General features: G+C 29.4%; 2 protein-coding genes across 8 annotated transcripts in view; one reads left to right on the plus strand and one right to left on the minus strand.

Moving 5' to 3' along the window:
• Window positions 1–6,852, plus strand: part of LOC147072214 (cell adhesion molecule Dscam1-like) — a 207,701-nt gene extending 200,849 nt beyond the window's left edge. The window contains exons 34-37 of the mRNA XM_085946707.1: window positions 2,567–2,761; window positions 3,042–3,123; window positions 5,099–5,224; window positions 6,623–6,852. Of these exons, the coding sequence (XP_085802833.1) occupies window positions 2,567–2,761; window positions 3,042–3,123; window positions 5,099–5,224; window positions 6,623–6,674 (455 nt within the window). The 3' untranslated portion in view covers window positions 6,675–6,852. The remainder of the gene's footprint in view (window positions 1–2,566; window positions 2,762–3,041; window positions 3,124–5,098; window positions 5,225–6,622) is intronic.
• Window positions 6,853–16,426: 9,574 nt separating this feature from the next.
• nAChRalpha6 (nicotinic acetylcholine receptor alpha6) overlaps window positions 16,427–25,675 on the minus strand; it is a 282,092-nt gene continuing 272,843 nt past the window's right edge. For 4 of the 7 annotated variants that reach the window (XM_085947749.1, XM_085947753.1, XM_085947750.1 and 1 more), the window contains 3 exons: window positions 22,998–23,227; window positions 19,102–19,299; window positions 16,427–16,611 (listed from right to left, as the gene is read on the minus strand). In XM_085947749.1, the coding sequence (XP_085803875.1) occupies window positions 16,527–16,611; window positions 19,102–19,299; window positions 22,998–23,227 (513 nt within the window). In that variant the 3' untranslated portion in view covers window positions 16,427–16,526. The remainder of the gene's footprint in view (window positions 16,612–19,101; window positions 19,300–22,997; window positions 23,228–25,675) is intronic. The other 3 variants (XM_085947751.1, XM_085947755.1, XM_085947754.1) reach the window with 1 other exon arrangement.

Here is a 25,675-nt window from a genome sequence, read left to right on the forward strand (position 1 = left end):
GATCAAAAAAATTTGTACTTGATAGAAATACTGAATAAATATACTGAAATGTCATTTTGACACTCCATATTGATTTCCATAGTAACGCGCGTTTATATTAATATTAATAATTTAGTTGCTAGGACCTACATAGCAACCAATAATAGTTTTACTTTCTATGGATTTTTTTCTGAAATAACTTTTCATACAAAACAGAATTAACTGAAAATGAAATCAATTCTACTTAAAGATGGCTAAAAGTATTAAAAAAATGCATTGGTATTGTGTTCTGATATATTCTAAAAGTTTCTAATGTCTAGCTAGTCGGGAAGTTAGTTAAAAATCGATTGCAAGATTTGTACCAGACAAACAACCACCGGACAAATAAGAATACGAGCTAATAAAAACGTTGTAATAATAATAATAAAACTTTCATAGTAATGCTCACTAATTAGTATGACATGTGCTTATTTTAGGTTTGTTTCAATTGAAAATATTCCAAATATCTATATAAAACTTTTTAAAAATATTATAGCTGCATCTTCAGCACTCCTTAACTCTGCATATAAACTGTTGTCGATTCTGATATTCCAGCGGCTGGAACCCATTGTAGAAGGCAGTGGCGAAGGGTGGAGGTAGGCTGTTAAGATTCGCTATAAATAGTGCACACTAAACTTTGTTAGTCATATGTATTTGTTTTTATTGAACTAAGACTACAATTTACAGATGGTGTTAGTTAGTTTTTTAAAATCAATTAAACCCTGCCTAAACGAAACCATAATAGTTTTGGCCTAATTTGGGCGATGCGACAAAATTGTGCACACTTTTTCATTCATAGTTATTTGTTTTCGTTGGATTAAAGATACATATTACACATATTGTTGGTTCATTTTTTAAATTCATTAAGCCCTGCCTGAACCAAACTATAATAAATAAAAAATATTATTCTATCTATAAAATATTCAAAGTTATGTATGATTTAATTGCATAATTTTAAATATTTTATAGATAGACATGTATTTTTTGACTATTATCTATTATGGCTTGGTTTCTCAGGGTTTAATTGAATTTTAAAAACTAACCAACACTTTCTGTAAATTGTAGTCTTATTTCAATGAAAACATATACGTATGTCTGAAAAAGTTTAATGTGCACTATTTATGGCGGATCTTAACAGCCTACCTCCACCCTTCGCCACTGGTAGAAGGAATACTCGGGCACTACCAAGGAGGCTTTCGACGAGGGAGATCATGTGTTACTCAAATATTCACTCTAAGGCAGATTCTAGAAAAGACCACTGAATTCAATATTAACATGTATCACCTGTTCATCGATTTTAAGGCAGCTTATGATAGCATTAATCGATACCGGTTATACGAAGCAATGCGAGAATTTGAAATTCCGACGAAAATAATTAAACTTGTAGAGATGACAATGACACCAGTACAATGCCGGGTAAAGCTTCAAGCGGAAATATCCGAGCCATTTATATCACTGAATGGCCTAAGGCAAGGTGACGCTCTGGCATGCCTTCTTTTCAATATTGCGCTAGAAAAGGCGACATGGGATGCAAAGATTGATGCCCGTGGCAACGGCACGATATTTACTAAGCCTGTGCAGCTGCTGGCGTATGCCGATGATATCGACATCATTGCCATATCAGAATTGGCGCTGAAGAAGGCATTCACAGCACTAGAAGCCTCTGCCAAAAGAATGGGTTTACAAATAAACGAGGCAAATAAACTAAATTCATGCCTGTCTATGTCACACCACGAGAAGTCGCACCAAAGTTAGATATTGGTGCATACAAGTTTGATACGGTCGACAGTTTCATATACCTTGGATCTCTTGTAACTCGACATAATGATATTACAGAAGAAATCAACAAGAGAATCATGTCTGCGAATAAATGCTACTTTGGTCTGTTAAGACATTTTAAGTCCCGCTTACTATCTCGCCGAACTAAAAGCACTCTTTACAAGACACTTGTAAAGCCAGTGCTCACCTACGCATCGGAAACCTGGACATTAACTCTGCGAAATGAACGAGCCCTGAACATCTTTGAAAGAAAAATTCTCCGCTGTATATATGGACCGATCAGGGATGGCACCAATTGGAGGAAAAGATATAATGCTGAGCTCTACAGGCTGTACGAAGATTGCAGCGCAGTTCAATCAATTAAGATTGGAAGACTGCGATGGCTAGGTCATGTGCACCGTATGAATGACAATGAACCGGCAAAGAGAGTGATGTCCAGCAATCCAGTAGGACGTAGAAGAAGAGGGAGGCCAAAGATTCGCTGGTTAGATGGAGCTGCCAATGACTGCCGTATTCTGAGGGTACCAAATTGGAAAGCGGCCACACTGGATAGGGACAGGTGGAGGGAGCTGTTGGAGGAGTCCAGGACCCACACCGGGTTGTCGCGCCCCTGATGATGATGATCTTCAGCAATCATAATATTCTTGGGAGGAATTCTGGAATATTCTAAAATATTGGTTCCACAATCAAATAGTGGCATGATAATGTTAAATCTGTGTTTTTGTATTTCTTTTGTACTGGGTAAGTGTATCGTTATCATTTATTTTAGATGAATCAACTCTGTCAAAAGCGATGACAGTTGAGATGCGAGCCGGACATCTTGGATTTGGGGGTCGATCAAGTGGAGGTAGCAAAATCGGTCGAGGATCCGGCGGTGCAGCGTGGGAACGCCGGAAGCATCGCGACCCTCCAACCACCGACTCTGAAGACAATAGTGATAGCCCTGGAAACACCACCACAAAGGGTAACTGAGCATGATTGAATCGTTTTACTAATAATTACAAACATGAAAGATTTACAAAATTAATTTTAAAAATACAACACAGATGTCACTGTGTATTCCAAATTTAAATGTATTTTATTATAGCAGTGCCATCTTTGGATTTTCATAAGATTTAATTAATTATTAGCAGTACAGAAATGAACCGTCTTCTAAAGACAGGCTATAAAATTAATAATCCATTTTGAAAAATGTTCAGTGTATGAATATTAGAAGTAATGCAATTTAGTTTTTTATTTTACAGGCTCTAGATGTACTTCTCCATCTCCGGTGAGCGGCGAGCGCAGCTACACTCCAGGCCGAATACAAATAGCTCGATGCAGCAGGTAGAACTCAGGTAGCTTGCCCCTTGCCCCATACCGCGCGCTTCTCCCAACACTAGCACCGCTTTTTCGCACGCCTGCATTCCTAGCAATATTTTTAACTAGCCAAAATTACCATGTTATTGAATTTTTCACTATCTCTCACAATTCTCATTTCATGTGAATACATTCTTTTCTGTCTATGCATTGAAAATAACTATTTTGTTAAACAAACGTGACAGTCACTTTGAATGATTTAAATTATAAATTTAATCTATTGGCATTGGCATAATACATTTCTTTTTAATAAAACATATTATTTTTATGATTGAGAATAATGGATGTTTTATGTTGTTAGAGAAAGCTTAGTGTTATTTATTGCTCATAGATTAAATGAATTAAAATTTAAGGAATATCTAGGTTGTTATTTATTTCATATTTTTTAAACTATTTACTGGCTTTATTGCCTTTAAAGCAATATGCATTATATATAATGAATTGTATAGATATTATAATATATGCATGAATTCAACGTAATCAACCTAATCTTCACAATAAACAACATTTCAATCAAATATCCTGTAAATAAAATATATTGATTCCTAATTGTAATAGTTGAGAACCAGATAGAAAAAAGGCCTAAGTAAAATTACTAAATTTTACTGTGGTAGTGTATTAAGAATAATTTTTATTCTTTATCTGTCACCAAAAACTAGTAAATGGTCAGTATGCTTACGTACTGATACACCAATAAAATATTAAAACGTTTACACTTGTTGTTCCCAAAACTACAACTAAGCACTTCTACCGAGTTTCTCAATTATCATTGTACGTATGTCATAAAAATTATGTTGTAAGTAGGTACTATGCATTGTTTTTTTTATAAGGAAATGAAATTATAAATCGTTGAAAACCGACTTCATATAGTAGTTGAAATTTGACTAGTTATGCAATCGGAGATCAAAAGATAATTTTTCAAGACTGATATAATATTCTGTATTGTCGTTGTTTTGAGTGAATAGCGACATCTAGAGATGAAATTATGAAACATGCAACATAATACTATTTATTGAAAATTTATATGTAAACAATCTATATTTTCTAAAAAATCATTAAAACTCTAAACTATTAATTAAAAATCTTTCTTATGGGTATAATAATAATTGAAATATTATGTAACTATAAAAAATCAAACAAACTATGTACTGTAAAAATGAAACAATAATGCGGTCGGTTGATAGTGTGCGTGCGTATGGGGAGTCGTGATAAATGTCTGGCAATCGATGACCGCGTATTCGTACATATACAATCGACGAACCGCATCATTTTTTTGTTTTTACTGTACATACTTATATTACAAAAAAAAATCTTAAGAATACTTGTAATAATCAGATGGACCCTCATATTAAATCATTTTTTTTTTCAATAATAATTGTACGTTTATTAACCTTTAATTACCATATAAAATAACATGTTAATTATATCTAATGGCCCCCTAATTAGGAAATAACAGCTGTGGCGTTCGTGCTGTAAGGATTAATAACCATTATTAACCATGTAACCATAACACATCACCATAGTATCACTTCAATACAAAAGAACATGGACGAATTTTAATTATTTTCAATCTTTCAATTCTTATTGTTTAATTTAATAGTATTAAAACAGTTATCATTATTAAATCTCATCTTTTTCAATTTGTTGTTTGATCTCTAATTACATAATATGTCAAATTATCAATATTGCAATGTGTTCATAATAAAAATAATTAATATGTAATGAACAAATAATAAAATAAAATGAATGCCTACATAAATAATTACTATGGCTTAGTACCTAGATAAACACAACGTATCAGAAAACTAAAAGTTAAAAATATAGTAGAGTCATTTTCTACAGCATGTTTAGGCATCTCTTAAATTAATAGCTGTCAATGTAACTGCTTTTATATTTCTACCATATAAATAACTCCATGTATTTACCATTGTCACCGTTTTAGTGGTATATATCTGAATGGCCGTGGATGTATAGAGCCTGGAGTAACAGGGATATCTTCACCACATCCAATTTCTGATTCCATCTCTAATATTGCTGTGCCGCCAGATATAACAATCCTAATTGATAAGTAAGTGGGTACTACATATTATTATATTATTATAATAATACTTTAGGAATTTATTATTGAGTCATTGGTTGAATTAACAATTACATAATTACAAGGTTGAACTATATTATTATAGTAAAAATATATATTTTGTATATATCGCACCGTGAGTGTAAAACCAAGGCATCTGCAAAAGACATATTTTGGATAAATTAGTGTTTGAAGTCTTCGTTTTGTTAGGAGAAATAGAATTTCTAAAAATAAAACCATAATATTTGGTTTATATCTACATTATATTGCATGTTCTTTCAGTTACTTCACTTTTACATTATCAAGTTCACGACTTTTGCAGTTGTTTTGCATTTAATCTTGAAATTGAAAAATTGGCAGATGCCTTGGTTTTACACTCACAGTGCGATATATTAGACAACCATTTATCGGTGCAACAGGTCACACCGACTTTAAGTTTTAGTAGTTTTAACCGCAAACTATAATATGCTGATTATGTAGACCGTTTGCACATGAATAATGCATACATTACAATGTGGGAGTCTGCGACAGAATAAACGAGGCACAGAAAGGTAATCAGTGAGGTTACAAGCGGCAAGCATGAAGAATACACTCTACAAATTACACACTGCCAGATTCACACTACCTAAAGCTGGATATTGGAAGATCGCTCGCACTATTGTATCTTTTACTTCCCTCACCCCATCGCTTCCTCGTACACATTCTTCATGCCGATAAGTGAGAGACATGACTACCGCTTGGTACCCCAACAGTTATCGTACCATGGTTCGCTGCATCCGTAGCAGGCCCTTGCATTTTCCTGCATGCAATTCTTCATACCCAGACAGTCCATGGAATGAATACTTAGCCTGCAGCACACACACATGTGGTTGTGGTGTGCAGTGACTCTTAATCTACAATTTCAATTTTGTTTGAAGTGCGACAACAACGAAACAACCAATATTTTTGCAAAACTGAGATAATTGACACAAACGTTTAATTGTTATATAAAATTGTATGCAATCAATGTAATAGTGCTTCATTAAAAACTTCCTCAAAAGAACATGAATTTACAATTTTTTCTGCTAATTTTCTTACTTAAGTAGGTAACTACATAAATTTTTTTTCTAGCAATTTTTTTTATATAAGTACATAATATTATATTGCTTGATATTCAAACGCATAACGCAGACCAGTTAAATTTGTCATTCCTGTTCTTGGAGAGGAAATTTCCATCTTGTTTGTTGTTAAGGCTACATAATAGGCTTCCTTTTCCATTTTTCATATAAAATGTATATTGTATTTTCTTTTTATTAGATTTGCAAAATCTGACAACCTTGGTTGTCTATTTATTTTTCGATGCAAAATGTCTTAAAAAACTATAATTGAATATTTTATTTTACGTTTCAGGTACCAACAGAAAAAAGAGCAGGAACGAAGAGAATGCACTATCCACGTATAGTTGTGATTTTTACCAAATAAAATAAGTATTTATTACTCCCATAGAAAACTCTTAATTATATGAAAAAATGACTGTACAATTTATTGAAAATGAAACATATCAGAATAGACTGGTAATTAATATTTAAAATATATATTTCATATTTTACTTTAATTGTTATTAAAAAATATATAATATTATACACAACTTGACTTATCTGTATTGAAATTAAAGTGTAATAAATTGTGTGTAAATAAAATATATTACTCGTTTTTATTAATTCATTCATTAGCACAATTATTTTAAAAGTAACTACTATACCTACCTATTAATCCCTAAATAAGAAAATATTATGCTTAGTATAGTAAACTAAGAGTCATTTGAATACAAACAAAATAATATATATACGTATGTAGGGGGGTCAACAATCCCAGGCCGTGTCAGCAAATGCTCCATGATTACAACAACGCGATAATCAGCGAATTGTCAAATCATCGCATTTCGCTTCATCTGCTGTCAACACATTCTGCAAGTATGACACCAGTGAGGGTCGACAACTTCAAGCCTTGTAAGTGAAACGCTGCAAGGTAACATCAATATGGCAGTCAGCATATACCCAATTGTGACCTACAACAATAGTAGCTTGCTGCAATTTATCGAATATTCATTTCAATAAATAGCGAATCACAGTTGATGGAAAATGTCATTCTACCAACACGCCTTGGACATAGTACTCACTATCAGAACGCCTCGGACTGAGCAGACCTCATTGCACGTTACTGTGCATGGTTAACTTCACACCTGTCATTGTGGTTATCTATCAGTAAATGAACTCACACCTCAATTCACTCAAACAACCTCCATCCTCCAACACCTTCACTGCCAAATATATACAGGCAGAGCTAGGCTAGGTACAGAAAAAACTTCGAGTCCGGGGCAACTAGGTATTCTTGATACACCTAGGCAAAATTCAAAACTAATTGTTGTTCAAGTGTTTAATACTATTTATTTAGATACAATTTTTTTTTAACAAAACCTTATCACAATTTTGCATCAACAAATTTAGTGGATAATTCGAAATAATCGAAAGAATGTGCAATCTTGCTAGTCTATTTTGTTGCTCTTGATTCACTGTTGATCATAGATAGTTTTCTTTTACACTCACAGACATGGTAAAAGATCGAAGTAAGTAGAATGGTGTCAGATTCTTGTAACATTGCAGGCGACTCATTTAGTTGTTAATTTCAAATAATAACACTATCACCATGGTAAAGTGATTTCATCGTCGCCGCAATGCCAGAAGATTAATATGTCCTTTCTCTACAATAATAAAATTAACACTGGGTACAATAAAAACAAAACAATGATTCGATTCGTGGATTGTATGCGTACGAATATGTATACCGTCGTCAGCGCTACGAGTACATCGACTGGCAGGTTATTAGTAGCATTAGTATAGCTAAACATCCGCACACACACCATCGACCAACCGAATCATTGTTTTGTTTTTACTGTACCTATATGAATTTATACCTGTGTAGTAAATCCCAAAAACTTACATCAGCTGGAAATAGGTATACTGATAAGGTTCTGATATAAGTGTTAACTCATGGAAGAGAACCGAGACTCAATATATCGAAAATTTCCAACAGACCTACTGCAAAAATTTATTTCGAACATAATGTCCATACTTTCTTCACAGTTAGGTATGTACAGTGGAACCCCGATCTACCATTCTCGCATAAATCGTTTTACCGCACGGATCGTTTATTTTTGAAAGTCCCACCAAACACCCAACACATAATGTTAAATAATCCCACATTAACCGTTCCCCGATTTATCGTTTTCCTCGATCTGTTGTCTAAATATTATGGTCCCGTCACAAATAATATCCCGATTGACCGTTTTTGATGAATATTTTTCATTTCGCTTTCGTAGAATTGTTTATGATACATACAGACCTTTCAGTCGCATCGTTTTGTTTGCACAGGTCGGCCGGTGCTCAGGCTTGCCACGCATCTTGTATCACGAATTTTTATAAGTCGACACTAAAATGCCCCCCATGAAGAAAACTAGAACTCTAGCTGAAAAACTGAAAATAATTCAAGACGTTGAAAAAAATCCAGGAGAAAAACGAGTTTTTTTTTTTTTATATATCCAGCATTTATCGTTTTTTTCTATGTCCCTCGAAAACCGCAGAATCGGGGTTTCACCGTATACAAATTTGTATTCTACAGAGTACTAAAACTACGTATAGATTACGACCCCCAGCTACCAAAATGACGTATTGTACATACGTATACTGCCATCTGCTGAGATATTTAAATTTTATAATAGCATATTGTTATTTTTCCAAATTAGGTATAAGTCATTCCTATAACTAATAATTATTATAATAAGATGTCACTGCTTTCATTATCAGACTAAGAAACCAAAATAATTAGCTAAGAATGATAACATAACAGAAATGAATGGATTAACAATAATTTATTTTTATACTATTCGACAAATATACTTAGACACAGTCAATGACAACAAATCTATATTGTCTATATCTACTACTTACAGGGATGGATTCAACTAGTCAGAGACACCTGCTCTCAGCACCGATTAGGCCCCAATTTAAAAATATAATACATTATATCAATTAACAAATGCCACGACAACCTTCATTTAATAAATATTCTTTTCTAATACACCGAGCCAGACCCGGGTCCAAACCAAAATACAACTGTTCTTGAAATGAAATTTGTATAAAAACTGTTCGAAAGTTGTCTCAAAACTTACTATACTTTACGAATATTTTTTTGCAAACAGAATAATATATTTTTTCTTATATTTAGCTGTGGATGGAAAACACTGTTCACGTACAGTTAGATTAGGTAGATAAGTGCAGGAATTTTTAAATCTAATAAGTTAAATATCATAATAATTTAACCTTCTTATAGCAATTGGAAAAAAATATTAGCTGGGAATGCTTGGGGGCATTAAAGTTTACTAATTGCTTTGTTAATATAGACATAGGTTTTTGGGATTTTTTTGAGTAGAGAATGACTATTATTGCTTGTTTTAAAATTTATGAATTTGGGGATTTCCTTAGAGTTAAATCCGCATCTATTATCATTCTAATCTAACTTGAATTAATGAAAATCCTTAGAAGTTTTATGATCTCATAAATTAAAAATAAATAAATTTAATTACTTTAAAGGGTTATCAATATCATATTTAATCAACATCCTCATAATATTAAATTAATGGGATAATTTAAGGATTTTTATGGTCTGTATTGGCTACCAACATTTTACCATATATTTTTTAAGTACTAGTGGGGCTGAAAAGACTCTAGCCTAGGGTCCCGGGTATAGAGGGGTCCAGTATATTATGAACAGAAGATAGTTTATTAAGCACATTGCATTATTCTCTTGAATCATCATTTAAACCGATTTATTTTATCTTGAATCCTGTAGAGCAGTGTTTCTCAATTAAATTTAGTTACGGAATAAAAATTATAAGGTTTTTCTCTTAATTAAATGATGAATATGGTAATGGGTTTCTTATTTAGGTATTCAGAAATAGTTTTCCTGACAAAAACTCCTTAATAGGTATGCACTGCAAGGCAAAAAAAATATTCTTAATAGTTTCACTATTAAGAATAAATTAAAATTATTGGTTCCCAAAGCATGAGTCGCTTAATTTCTACGCTACTCTCAAATTATGATAAAAAGTAAATTTTTCATACATTACTAATTATTTTTACTGTGAATAGTATTTTATTTAACGTATATTACCATTTGAAATTGGTAGAGAGGCCCGCCGAAGATCCTGACCTGGAGCCCATGATAGGATGTGGGGGACATCATGTGGAGGCAAATAAATAAATATAGAATAAGAGGAGTAATGGAAAAGAAAGAAAAATATCAGTTTTGACGAAGTATGGGTCTCATTTTTTGGGTAGGTACAAGCGTGCAAAAAAAATATTCTCTTTATTGGCAATCAAGGTAGTACCTACATCAATCATCAGTACCTATTAATTATATTAAAATAAAAACACAATTTATAATAATTATGAATTATTTATTTCACCGTTTAAATTTACAAACCAAATTCTACCACCTAGTCATTTTATGTTATATTTTACCCGTTATTTTTATTTTACATTGTTTTAGTCAGTGTTTTTTTTTAAATTTAAATATAAAAATCTCCATAGGAGCTTGTATTAGATATACAATTATTCTTTAAATTGCAGTCGTTAAAAGTTTTCATTGAAACATCATGTACAGGATTATCTAAGGTGATCTCCGTTTACTCTTTTCAATCACTAACCATTATAGTTTTACAACTCAAGGTTATTTTTATACCATGTTCATTAAATATAAATAATTTATAAAATTATAGAATTAATATAGTATAGCTGATACAATAATAAGGTACATAAAATTAAAATGTTCATTGATTAATTTACCTATCAATTTAAATTATATTTTCTCACGTGTCTCTCGTTTCAGCCAGTAACAGCAATATTAGTAAAATCTTTGAAAGAAGATTGCCCTGCTAAATTCCCTATAGATTCATTCAAGCACTTTTGTTACAGACTTGTTAAAGTTTGGTCAATTAAGTAGCAACAAAAACGCTTGATTGAATAATGGAATATATTCTAATAAATTTACGATATTATTAAGATCTTGGTATGTTTGAAGAATAATTAATGGCAATCAATAATAAAATTATAATGTTTACCCGCAAATCTAGAAATATTTTTAATTACCTGGTTTCTAATGATAAATTATTGATATCGTATAAATTTAATACGCAAAGTTGAAGTAAAATTAATTTGGCACACAAGTAGTTAAAATAAAATATTCTATAAACGCATTTTCTTTGGTGATACAAAAAGACATGAGATTCACAATAACAGAAATGAACATTATAAACAAGAGATAGTATTTAGAAATGGTATTAATTATTAAATATTCCACAACATCGCAATTTTTATTTAGATTATTTTGTTTATGTTTTTTTTTTAAATGGACTCTGTTGCACCTATTCATTAAAGATAATTCACTTAAAGAAATGTTTCTGTTGGTAAAAAATATTGTTTCCTTTTTATTTTATTTATACACCATCTTGTAAATACGAGGAAGAGTATAAAATAAATATCGGAAAATATTTTTCTATATTTTCCAGTAAAAAGTTGTCAAAGAAAATTCATATTTTTCTTTATAAATAATTGTCATATTTATTTGGTCGTATGAGAATTAATACCTGTATTATGTATTATGTATGCCATTTGCCATTTGCCATTTAAGGAAAAGATAAAATGGTCCTTAAACTTATTATCATTTCATACCAATTTGCTCCCTTTTATTAATTATTTATTTTTGTATATTTTTCAAATGTTATGTGAATAATAAATATTATCTTTTACGGCACTTAGCGAACAGAGTCCACAGTTATTAGTTAATTTACTTAACGTAAAATTACTTAATTGAGGCAAATTCCATTTGTATATTAAAATTAAATAAATACGATTTAAAACAATATTTTTTTATTTATAATTCTATTCAAAATCCACTCAGTGGATAAATTTCACTTAATTTTTATTTACGTTTTTTTGTTTAATCCCTGGCATGGGTCACGGTTTATGTAATTCTAGCATTATTATCAGTATAATATGTAAACATTATATATTTTGTATATTTATATATTGATTCTCTTTTAATTAAAACTTAATCATTATCGACATGATTGACTTCATTCCGCACACATGAGTGACAGTATAATACAAAACGAAAGTTATCAGCTTTTTAAGTACAATATTTTAGTTGATATAATTAAATTTTTTTGATTTGTTACTCATATTCAATCTCTACCTAAACTATGTGACTTTCTAGTTTCTTAAATATTATTAAACATTATATGTTTTTTTTTCTCCATGATAAATCAACATAATATATGATATATGTATAATATAACAGAGTGGTTTTTGAATGTTTTACTTCCGACCAGAAAATCTAACACTAGCTCAAGCTATGATAGGGTTTGGGCATTTTTTTCATTCGACTAGTGGATTTTTGTATTTATAACATGTTTGACGTGCTGTGCAAAACAACTACCATGGTCTCATTTTTACAATTAAGTATGTGCACATGTTATAGAATATATAAATAAATATTACACGTCAATGTCGTTTTAAGTAGTTGAAAACTAAGTGAGGTTCGTGTAAATGTCTTCTTGCATTACATTTTAGTAGCTAAGTAAGATAGAAGTACAAGAGTAGTGAATATTGGATTACATGATAAATAGTAGAGCATACATTTCTAATATTATTAGACAATAAGAATGAGTCGAGAATGGGGATATGAATCGCCAACCTTATAGGATAAGAATGATAAGTATACTGTTATTTTATCATGCATATTATGTACGAGAATAACTACACTATTTAGTTAGTTCCAGACCTATTCATAGTTATAGCAATATGGTAAGTACTAAATAATTGATGTACACAAAAAAGTTATATCGTAAGATATGAATACAAACTAGAAACCATGTTGACTTCTACGAATACATAATATTGCTCAAAGTGTTAATAGTATTATTTTGTTATCTGGAACACATAAATGGTCCTAAATAATAGCGCAAAAATTAAAGTACGGAAACATGAAATTGATTCGATTAATTAAAAATAATCTATCATCTATACTTTTTTCAGTTATCATTGTAAATGCCTTAAAAATACATATTAGCAATGTTGGAGAAAACATTACCTATTAAATAAAAAATAATGTCAATGTTTAAATTAGTACTTTATATATAATCGGATTTTTATATTGTTTACGCAAAGTACATTAAATTGTAAATATTTCATGAATAGACATAATAACATTTTAAAAGAAAGTAAATGTTGTATTTAGTGTATGTTATATTCACATACAATTGAGGATAAAATGAAATATTGATGTTCAATTTTTCAAATTTAAAAAGAAAAAAAATGGTCATATTATTGTACAGAAAATAATAGGTAATATTTTTATTAGCACACTGATCGGCCTTTCATTATATTTTTTCACTACATAACAGTGCACAGTATATTATGCCTATACCTCATGTAAAACTTTTCATTATACTTTTAATTGACAATATTTTATAAAAAAACAACGTTTTGATTTGAAGGTAATCGTAGTCAAATGATATCTTTTAAAATCGACGCCTCCTTCTACCTAAACGAAATCTGAAGATGTATCTAATAATTACTATTGATTTCCATTATAAATAAAATATTATTATCTGTCAGGATTATGTGTTACAAATAAAGTAATATATATAATATAAAAAATGTAATTAAATCTTCAATGGTTTAAATTGTTTAAATGAACACACTGATGATGAAATAATACTAAAAGTAATAATAATTATAAATGGATTCATTTTTAAGTATTGTCTTCACTTGACCTGCTTTATCCGATTCATGCCGTCTACTTCTAAATGATATCGAATTATTGTGATTGAATGACACAACAATGTAATAAGCTATTCTTTTGTATGCATATTTTATTATAGATAAGATAGTATATAATTCAAAATATATTATGTTATATTCATATTTTTTCAGGAATGATGTTTATTTGATGAGACTCGATATTATTATTATAATTCCATTAAAGTGCAGTGATCCTATCTTAATCCATAACGTAACATTAATAGTTCGATGTGTGAATTATATAAATCAATAGTTAAATATGTGAATAAAAATAAAGATGTACACACAATGATCTACTTAATTTAAAGCAAGTATTGCATTTTTAGTAATGATAATATTTACCTAAGGATAACCAAATACATTTAAACGTTCCACTTATGAGGGATGAGGGGTGAGGGATGGCTAATCGACGATTTTTATTGAAATGATACCAATACTATTCATCAATACTTTATGAAGATACGTAATCTATTGAAGATCGAAAATTGAAGCTAGTTCTAGTAAGTTTAATTACAAGTAAGTATAATGTATGCTTATTCAAGAGCGCTTTAATCAAGACTTTTACAACATGATAATAATTTACAGCCAATTTTGCTATTTTATTCGTAATTAATAAAAAATTTAGGCGAAATCGCCTTACATTGTGTATGGTTTTAAGATTTTAAAGGCTCGAAAAAATAAACTGAGAAAAAAATATACTTGCATAAATCGAAAAGTCATTTCAAAACTGTCTAAAATATATCATATTGAATAAATAAATCAATAAAATACCCATACCCTAACGAAAGGTATTTTTTAATATTTGCAAGATAAAATTATCAATTAAGAATTATATCGGAAGCCCTGAATAATAATATTAAAAAACATTTGTTACTATTAAAAAAAAGTATTATGATGTGTATGCAATAATAATAATTCGTGATTTTGTTTACCACGTGTAAAAATAAAATAATTACATTAAAGTAAGTGTCTCAGTTTATTTTTAGCCCCACAACACATACAATATTTATTATAAAAACGTCTAAAACAATAACATTCGAACCAAAGAGGGTTATTTATTATACTTTGTTCTTTTATCGATTTTTATTATTTAATATTTATTAAAAATTACTTATTACATTATTTCGAATAAATTGTTGTGCATCTAGTAATTCTAATATTTGACATAATGACAATATAATAATATGAGCACGCTCATTAAAGATTAACAGAATATACATATATTTCGTCGCCAGATGGTCCGTTTCATTCATAATTTAGCTTGAGATAATATATTTACAGAATAAAATCAATATTTATATAGTAAGTACAAAACAATATAGTATTCTTCACTGACCAATTTTTTGATGCATTTCAATGGTTTTATACAAAACTTTGGACTTTGTTACATAAGATTATAAAAATTAATATTGAAAATATATAATACGTACCTAGTCAATTAGCTTACTACTGGGTAGGTATTTAAGGTAAATGATGATTTAGTTAATTTTCCAAATTGAAAAATAATATTGAAAATATGATCGATAAATTAAAAATAAAAATATATACTTATATTAAATATATGATAAAATAAAAATAATTTTATAATTCAAGTTATGAAAAAATATTATGTGAGATAATAATGATCTGAAACTAAGTAGGTATTTCAAATCTGCAATCAATTTAAGATTTCACTAAATACCGTTGGTAGTAAGTATGATATATCTACACGAAATGCCTACGTATAATAAAAATACATTGTAGTTTGCATATATATGATTTATCTAGATTTATGAATTGAAAACATACAATTAAAAAATATATATTATATCAAAAACTTAATGAGCGTGCTTTCCAGCGCATTTATAAATTTTATTTTCGAATGCTCACTGACGTCATATTTTTTTAAGTCATACCAGTAATAGATGCCATATTATATATTAATCACGACTCGAAAAATCGTAATAATCCAAATAAAGTTTAATATTATATAATAATATATACCTACTTCACTTTGAACACACACTGTTTTGAGCGAAGCACCCATTGTCACTTCATTCTCCGGCCTTTATAAATACTACGAATAACGAATCCTCAGAAAATAAAGGAACCTTTACAGATATTCCCCCGATTTAAATTGATCAGGTTTTTCTTTTATAATAATCCACTTAATTGAAATATATCACTCGATGAATAGTCAAAACTTCGAACATCAAACACCTAGTCTTTTGGTCCATTGACAAAACAAAAATATTTGTATGGGCTTACGATGCGTAACAACCATGTGACATGTTACTTTTATAATATTTCGAATTTAATTGTTTTTTTTTGTTTACGACCTCTTGATATTCTTGTCGATTGTATTAATTACCACTTGATCATAGAGATAAAATGTAAAATACATTGATTAACTATTATTGAACAATTATGTGAGGCGCAGACAGTAACACGGCAACTGTTGCGATTATTGTGAAAAGTGTGAATATGATGAGACAAAACCTGAAAGAAAGAAAAACATCATTAAAATATTACATCATAATATAGATAATTTAAAGCACACACGATAATATTAGGTTAGTTTGAAAAATACTGAAATAATAATGCTTGTATATTTCACCCTGTCAACGGGATTCGAATTCTAAAATTCATCATGTGTCAATAAAATACTGCGCGTATACATAATATACCTGCATTCCAGATTATCCATAATTATTATGTTTAGTATTATAATTGACTAGGTCTCATGGATGGCTAGGGACCAGACAGTGTATTTAGAGATTATGTCAAAATCAATCAATAATCAATTCATCAATCAATCAATAATTTTACATACGATAAGAGAAAAATGTAGTTTAAAACTTGGGTTCTCATTTCATTAAAACCAAAAACATGGTCTTTTTACCTAGCAGGGCAGTATAATGTATAATAATATACCCCTTTTTTCTTTTCTTAATTCTCAAATTCCAGATATAATTTGATTAAATTATTAAAACCTATGAATATATGAATTATTGCAAATTAAGCCTCTGATTAGTCACTGTTCATAATAATAATTTATGCTACCATTTTTATTTTTGAAAAAAAAAACAACATCGATCTAGTAAATTTATTAATAATTAATGTGTGTAAAATATACCACCATAACAGTAATATACATGAAAACTTTCGTCTAGTACTCTATCTAGTACGTACATTTAACTTAAAATTTATCCATAAATAAATCTGAGTGATAATTATTTAAATATATTAAATTCGAAATAATCTTGCATTTTCAATTACGTAAAATAATAAGTCTCCTTTAAATTAAGAATAATAATAATAATGTAAGATAATAATAATTATATTTCCTATGAGACCCACTGCACAGAATTACACAATCAACTATACATTCGTAATCATCAATATCATACTATATCCGTTTTATAAGACTAGTCTCTGAAAGGGAATAGATTAGTCAGCCATGGAATAGAGTAATATTGTTCTTGTGTGAAATTCTATGCATAAAGACCCTTTTAAACAGAATTTAACCCCAAACAATACCTATCCAAACGTAATCATTATCAATTGTGTTGAAATATAACAGTCTCGTATACATCTTCACCATAAAGAGGAGAATTTTAATCAAACTGTTTACGGAATTTAAGCCATTATGGGGTTTAACGATCGCATTTTTGTTCAATAAATAATAATTTTATTTAAAGACTTATATTGGATAATACAAATTTGTCTGTTTTCATACTTACAATACAATATGATTATCAGTACTGATTTTATTTAATAAATCCGATTGGCAGGGACGTAGTGAGGGTTACATTTTTTATCATTATAAATGAATTCATTTTTTCTAATATTATAATACCTAAATTGAAAACAATAAGATATTCTGTAATTCAATTAATTATTTTCGTTATAAATTAAAATTATTGTGACTGTATAGGCATTTGAGTTAATTTTATAATTTCATGCAATATTAAGAAATATTTAATACCAAGGGAACGCAAACGATATTCATACTAAATGAACTTTAACTCCGTTCTTAATATTTCCGTAATCTAGCCCACGAGGAAGCTTTGTGTATTGTTAGGGCATATGATTGTAGGAACCTAATATAATGTATGACCCATTTACCCTTTCTGCTCGGGAAATTACTGAATGTGATCGCAGGCTCTTATCTAAGTCCCTGAAATCGTTTTACTTGGCTGCATTAATCTAATACCTACGAAATAGTCAAATTCAGGTTATCGGAAATGGTGTTTGATTCAAGCAAAGACGCTGCCACGCATAAATGCGATAATAATAGAGCTTTCAAAGTGATGCGACATTTAATTAAAATTAACGGAGCCAATGAATCGCGCTTCCCCGATTAATTTAAGGAAATTTCAGGTACTATTGTAGGCAATCAAATAAAAATAAATTAAATAAGCTATATGACTAGCAATTAATAAATACTGGATATACATACTTATGTTAATAGGCACAACATTAAGTAATAGAAAGATGATTAAAATATTCCACTCCTTTGTAACATTGTTACATGCATTCTGGCACTTTGGCCAATCGTTCCTCACCAAGCACTACAAGAATAATATACACGTGCCCAGTATGGCGTGTACTCTAATTTAAAATCTAATTCTGTATCGTGAAATGTAAGAAAATATTAATATAGATAGATAAAATACTGGAATATAATTATGTATACGGAAAGTTGATTTGCATAGCACGAAAATGATCGTGCTCTACGCAACGGAGTGGGTATATACGTCGTAGAGCCTCTACGCGTCGTAGTATAATAATATAGCGCTTAAACAATAATGTCTACGTCATTCTCTCTTATCAATACATCTAAATTTAATCAAGTGACCAATAAAAGAAATAAAATTAATATAAATTAAAATACATTCATTATCGTTAATTTCAAGTTTAAAAAAGATTTCTTTCAGTTTTGATTATATGATTATATGATTATATATTATATGATTATATTTTTACCTATCAACTACCATTGCAGCAAATTTCCAATCACTGATGAGTTCAGCTTCTTCGTCAGCCTTCTTCATTCTGCCAGTGATAAATTGGACCTCTTTCAAGATGTTGTGAAGTTCTCGATGTGTACTTGAAATTGGTAATGCGTTGCTCTGATCTTCGACCGTTGACGGCCTGTTAAAACTTCTTCGGTAGTCTGGCCTGCTTTTTAATATGCCAAAAAAGATTAATGTAAAATCATTCTGACATATTAACAATGAGTAGATATATAACATAGTATCTGTAATAAATGGTTATAAATAAGAATTTACGTATTACAGAATTTTTTAATATTATTTAACATTTTTTAAAGCTATCTCAGTATTCACATTTAAACTAAAAACAAACTAGTATACGAGATTCAAGTTAACAATATATTTTTCACGAATTTTAGATAAAGTTTAAAAAAAATTATCTCTTTTTTCATATAAAATATTTTTATATGAAAACCTATGTATTCTTATAAGAGAAAACTCGTAATGTAATTGACAATGCAACGAAACGTTAATTCAAACAAAAGTAACTCACGCCTACATATTTATTGAATACATTCATACGTTTGTTCTATTTACCATTATTTACTATAATAAGATTCCATATACATGTAAAAGTGCATTAATAAAATCGCCTATGTACATTCAGAAGCTAAAACTGTTTATTTAATAAATCCGACTGATTAAAAAAAAACCTTTGCATAATTTCATTGAAGTAAAATGTAAATGCGGCGTAATGCAAAAATAACATAAATAAACCTTTTATATTAGTCTGTCATTGGGAAGATGAGTAAATATTTTATTCAACTCGTCAACTAAAAATCACCAATTCAGTTTCATTTCGATCCCACTATGATACGAGTTTTCCATTAATTTGGCTGAAATGCATACATGTTACCAATCCAATTATAAAAGACCATTCCGCACAATATATCCAACTAAATAAATGAGCAGGAGTACCTGGCGTAGGCGGTATGTTAATCGCAGGTAAACTTCTATTTTGACCGCTTTACATCGTGGTTAACGGGTTTAGTTTGGCCAACTTTACCAGTTGGAAACAAGTGAGTTAAATTTCAGTCCTAACTTTTTCATTTTAAAATGCAATCACAGTAGGTGTTGCTTTCGAGAAAATACAATTTACCTTTTAAATATCTTCATTTTACTTTATTTTATAATTTATTATTTTTACTCCATACGTAGTACATATCTAATATTTTTATCATTGTTAAAAAAATGTCTCTTCAATAGAAAACTTTATACTTTTAAGAGCAAAATTTTAATAAAATAAATCTTCGACGTGTATTTACAATTCTGATTAAAAGATAATAATTCAAATTATTTTTCATATTGAAAATGGTTTCTACATGTACTCTAATTTCTAAACCAATAGAATTTTGCCATATTGAAGAGAAAATGATCAAAAGTTATTACATTGTTCAATGTTAATTTTAATAATATAGTATTAGAGAGAGTTATTTTGGGTATTCGGTTCCAACAGTGTTCGGTTAGTATAATTCTATACTCGATAACAGTCAGCGTAAAAGGTATGTCGGTAAAATAATATTATTATTAATTTCTGTACTCTCAAAGCCACTAAATAAATTTATTATGCTCCTCTGATTTGAAAGAGAGAGAGTACTTGAGCCTAGTTAAGTACTTAAAAAACCCTTCGTTATGGGGCTACATTGTAAGTATTAATTAATCACTGGTGCCAGATTGCTTCTACTAATGGTAATCAAATTGCTCAAAACTTTATAAAACATCGGAAAGTTCTTGAACAATTCCAATAACCGCTGTCTGAACTTGTTACTCGCTCAGTTGCGATAACCATCCATCTCGATTTGAATCATAAATCTAAACTTGTGTACTCAATTAAACTTCATAACATCGCGTCTTCTCCATATTGGAATTTTTCGAACCCTTTTTTTAACAAACTGTTTATAATTTAATAAATAAACCCTAGTCAAATGCGACGGTATTCGATAAAAATAACAAGCCATCCATCAACTCTATATTGTGTTTACATACTTTCATTACCTACCTAATATAAAAGTTATATCGAAAAAAATGAGGACTACGGAGAGATAATTTTTTACAATATTTTTTTCAGTATGTAACTGTGTAATTAATTTTTTAGTCATTAAATCAATTTCTATACATAATATAATTAGTTATGTGTATATTTCATTCATTATTATATTATATTGACTATTATATTAATCAGTTTCAAAATATATATTACGCTTTAAATGTATTTTTTTTAATTATACAGATAAGCATTAAATAATATGCTGTTTGTTACATATTACAAAGAATTATCAGTAGGTACATAATAATATTACAGTGATGAAATATATTCATGAAGTGTTTTCCCACTATAACTTTTCGAAAGGGAGAGAGAAATTTCATTACAAAATGTAGCAATTAATTATTCGTTAAGTTCATTATCAAATTTATTTCATAAATTAAGACAGCGCTATGGAAAGTATATTTTGTACTTTCAAGGTTTTCGGTGAACTGATCTGCCGATAGTCAATAGCATTAAAAATGTATATACTTTTCTCATGTTCACAGACAATTATACGAGAAATAGAGCGGAGTAGATTGGCAGTATATGCTTTATCTCAAAGGCACCATTTCAGCATATTAATTTTCTCAAACATCTTCTGTTCCTTCGTATCGTTTTCAATTAAATTTTCAACCTCCTTCATTGTTCGCTATCCTCCATACGCAAAATCTTAACAAGCATTGTCTGACGAAACTGTTTTATGAACAGATAAATATTGTTACTGACATTATCACCTGTATTTAATATATTAATTTTATTCTTACTATATATTAAAATATAGTTGCCTATGTGAATATTTTATTTCTTTTATAATTTAATTTCATATTAAACTAAGTAGACTGAGAAGATCATTTAATTGAATAGGTATTTTCAAAAATCATATTTTTATTTTAAACATCATTTTTTTTATAAATATACATATATATAGTGAAATTACCTGCAACATACTATCTCTCTTCTCTTCGACCATATCCGATCCTAGTAGGATTATATGGGCCTCCACAGAGTAGAGGTTTGTATTAACAGATTTTGTTTTTTTACGAGAAATGGATGTCAGCCACTTGCTCAACCTATGAGGTCCATACCCTGACTCACACACTAATTGAAAAACAATGTGTGTACTTGCCAGACCCAGGATTCTAACCTGGGACCCACGGCGTGATAGTCTATCGCTTAAGCCGCGCGGCCACCGTGGGCGTATACTATACTTAGATACTATACTATTATTAGTATAACATACTATATTTATACGTTAAGTATGAAAAATTATGAAAGTATATTGATTTTAATCATACGAAAAATAATCACATAAAAATACATAAAAAATTCTATTTCTTGTGATGAATGAGATGAATATTACATTTTTGTACATATCTAAAGACCTTCATCAAAAACAAAAAACAACAAAGAGAATATATTTATTTTCTACACAATAAAGTTATTGTTTCATTGTCGAAGAATGCATTGTTATTGGACAGTCCCTGTTACATTAAATTAACCCGCTTATCCAATATATAAAATAAACGTTTTAAATGAAAAAATAATACCAAATTAGACACAAAAAAGAAACTATAGATGGTGTTTGATATAAAATATAATTCTAAAATATTCAACATAGCTACATAACATTTCTTTTTTTATAACCACTCTGTAATGCCAGATAGCATACCATCACCTTCCACTATTAACTCATCTTAGAAATAAATATAAAGATTATTAATTTGTAAGTAATTGGAGATGCGGCCATTTTGTGAAAAACATAGAAAATAGTTTTATTGTCGATCATTAAAATTGGGACTTACCCAGAAGCGAGGTTTCCCGTCGAAGCTGCGCTGTTTGGACCCCCGCCCGCCGTGCGTCGAAAGTCATCGTCGATATCGAGTACGTTGGCTATCAACGACTTGGAGGAGCGTTCTTGGAGCTCCAAACCCTTCATTTTGTTGCTCATCGCTATTGTCTTGCGTGTGATCTTCTTACCAGGTCGCGACATACCCAGCATCCACGGAAGCCATTGCAAGAATACTGATTTTATCTAGAATTTTAATAGAATGCATCAATTAATTTACACAGTTATGTACTTTATAATTATAATAAATATAGATAATATTATCACGAACTTGATAAATTTATACGGAAAATAACCAACTAACGATTTAAAGGAAAAATATTCAACTATTCTCAAAGTTTGTTTTTGATTTTCTACAGTTCAAAACCAACCTAACATAAAATACATAATTTTGAAAAACCTCAGAAATATTAGTACATGATTATTAGAAAAATACCATACATTTAGAAAAGGTTAGACCAAATTGGATACTAATTATTAACATCATCTACTGTTTGAGTGTGTGCTCTCACCCTTTAAGGCTTAAGCTGTCGATCCATTTATGACCAAATTTCACTAAGAATGCTACCAGTTTCAGACTAAGGAGTTATAAAAATTATAGTCATGCCGCCATTACCCTTGGAAATATATTATTATTAGTCAATACTGAATAATATCATTGTAATTGTACATAAATAGAGAATTTAACTCTAAATTTGATATTAGACCTGAGTGTATAAAACAAGTAGTAACCACTTGATCAGATCCTGAAAATTATATTATTTAGTAAATATTAACTATTCAAATATTAAACCTATACCGCCCAACAAATTCACAAGTGTTTACTGTAGCACTTGCTAAAATCTTATTGAAACCTATCTATTATTAATAATGATGATATTTTGCTTCAGTCAATAATAATACTTTATTTAAGTTTTCTGATCATGTAGGCTGGTTACTTTTAGCATAAAATAATACCGCGAAATAGAGTAATATAGTAAATTATTCCGACTTATATAATATGCATGCATAAGATACAGAAGTTTTTAAAATCGAAAGGAATTAAACCAATGAGTCGATTTATTATAGTACGATTGAAACAGATTATTAGCGTTAAATGGCTTAAATTTTTTGGTGGAACACGTATTTATGGTGGATAATTTAATAAAAAATCGGAAATTACTAATATATCCATATATGTATCAAGTTACTTATTCAGATAATATACTAAAATCATAAAATACTCTTTATAAATCCATTGTTGAGTTTAAGATCAAAATAGACAGAATTTGCGCCTTTTAAATTATATATTTGTTTACGAAGCGTGTTTAATGTTTTGAATTGCTGGTTCATAGCTTTCTTGCTGAATAATTAAATTAATAAGCAAACAGGTAAAACTTTATGACAAAGGTGTGTAACTATGTGTGTTTATTTTGTCGTTGTTTTTGGTTAACCTTCAGCACGCATTGAGTAGATGTAAATACATAATTATGAGAGACTAAATAAATACGAATATAAATTATTACAGCTCCTTAAATGTATTAATAATATAAAATCAAAAATAAGTGTAATTTAGTACGCTTATTTTTCTATATCAAACTTAGAAAGTCTATTCTTACTATTCGATATCTCAAAGACTAAAACTCTCTTACATTTCCTGTTTATTTCTTAATAACTTCTACCTGATTCAGTCAGCAATGTTCCAACCTACTATCCATTTATCATAAACGCAGCACAAAGTAAATATCGGTTTCAGAGTGTCCTCAAAAATCTCTAATATCCAAACTTCTTAGAGATCTTATTATTAGTAAATAAATGTTTACAAAATTGGTCTTATGTTGTAACACAAAACCGGTTTTAGTATATTATAGATGTGGAAGTTACTATAAATTTAAATATTTAACAAACATAATAATAATAATTTTGTTTCAACTATCTCTTTTCGCATAGAAATAAAGTAAAAACAATAATTAATATAATATATTATGTAAAATAAATCTGTCAATATTCCTGACATTGAAATATTGATGTTACAAAAACCGTTTTATTTTGTTGACTACAGCTTGACCACCAACAATGGAAATTTTTCTATTTCTTTGAAGCTGAGAAAAATTGCGTGCGTAGTTGAGTTTCAAAACAGTCCATACATACTTAAAATAAAAAAATCTTATTTATTTAAATAAGTTATCAATGTGATAAAACGTTTTCTTGGTTTAATTATAATTCATAATCAATTTGTTCATCGGTGGTGGAACTTTATATATTTCAAAATAATTATTATTATGATAAGATATCATATGAAACGAATGTATCACATATCTGTACATTGATGTACAAAATAAACGAATACGTCTCTAGTTTTTACATGCTAGCAATGGCTTATTTTTAGTTTTACAATTATTTGTATTTACATGATTCATGACAACATGTATTTTAATATGGCTACTGAATTTATCACTTAAAATTAAAGCTTAGCCAATATTGTCACATCATTACCAATGTTTGCCATTCAATTGGCAGATATGAAAAGTATTCATCGTCCTGTGTAGAGAGAGATAGATATAAATCAAAATTTAATCACGATTACAATCAATCGCTGCCGCCCGATATTATTCATATTGAATGTTTGCTCAACTTGATTGGTGTACCAAAACC

Source organism: Rhyacophila brunnea, unplaced genomic scaffold (genome assembly GCF_057557595.1).
Source record: "Rhyacophila brunnea isolate RB1 unplaced genomic scaffold, BYU_Rbru_1.0 scaffold_2, whole genome shotgun sequence".
NCBI classification, from domain to species: domain Eukaryota; kingdom Metazoa; phylum Arthropoda; class Insecta; order Trichoptera; family Rhyacophilidae; genus Rhyacophila; species Rhyacophila brunnea.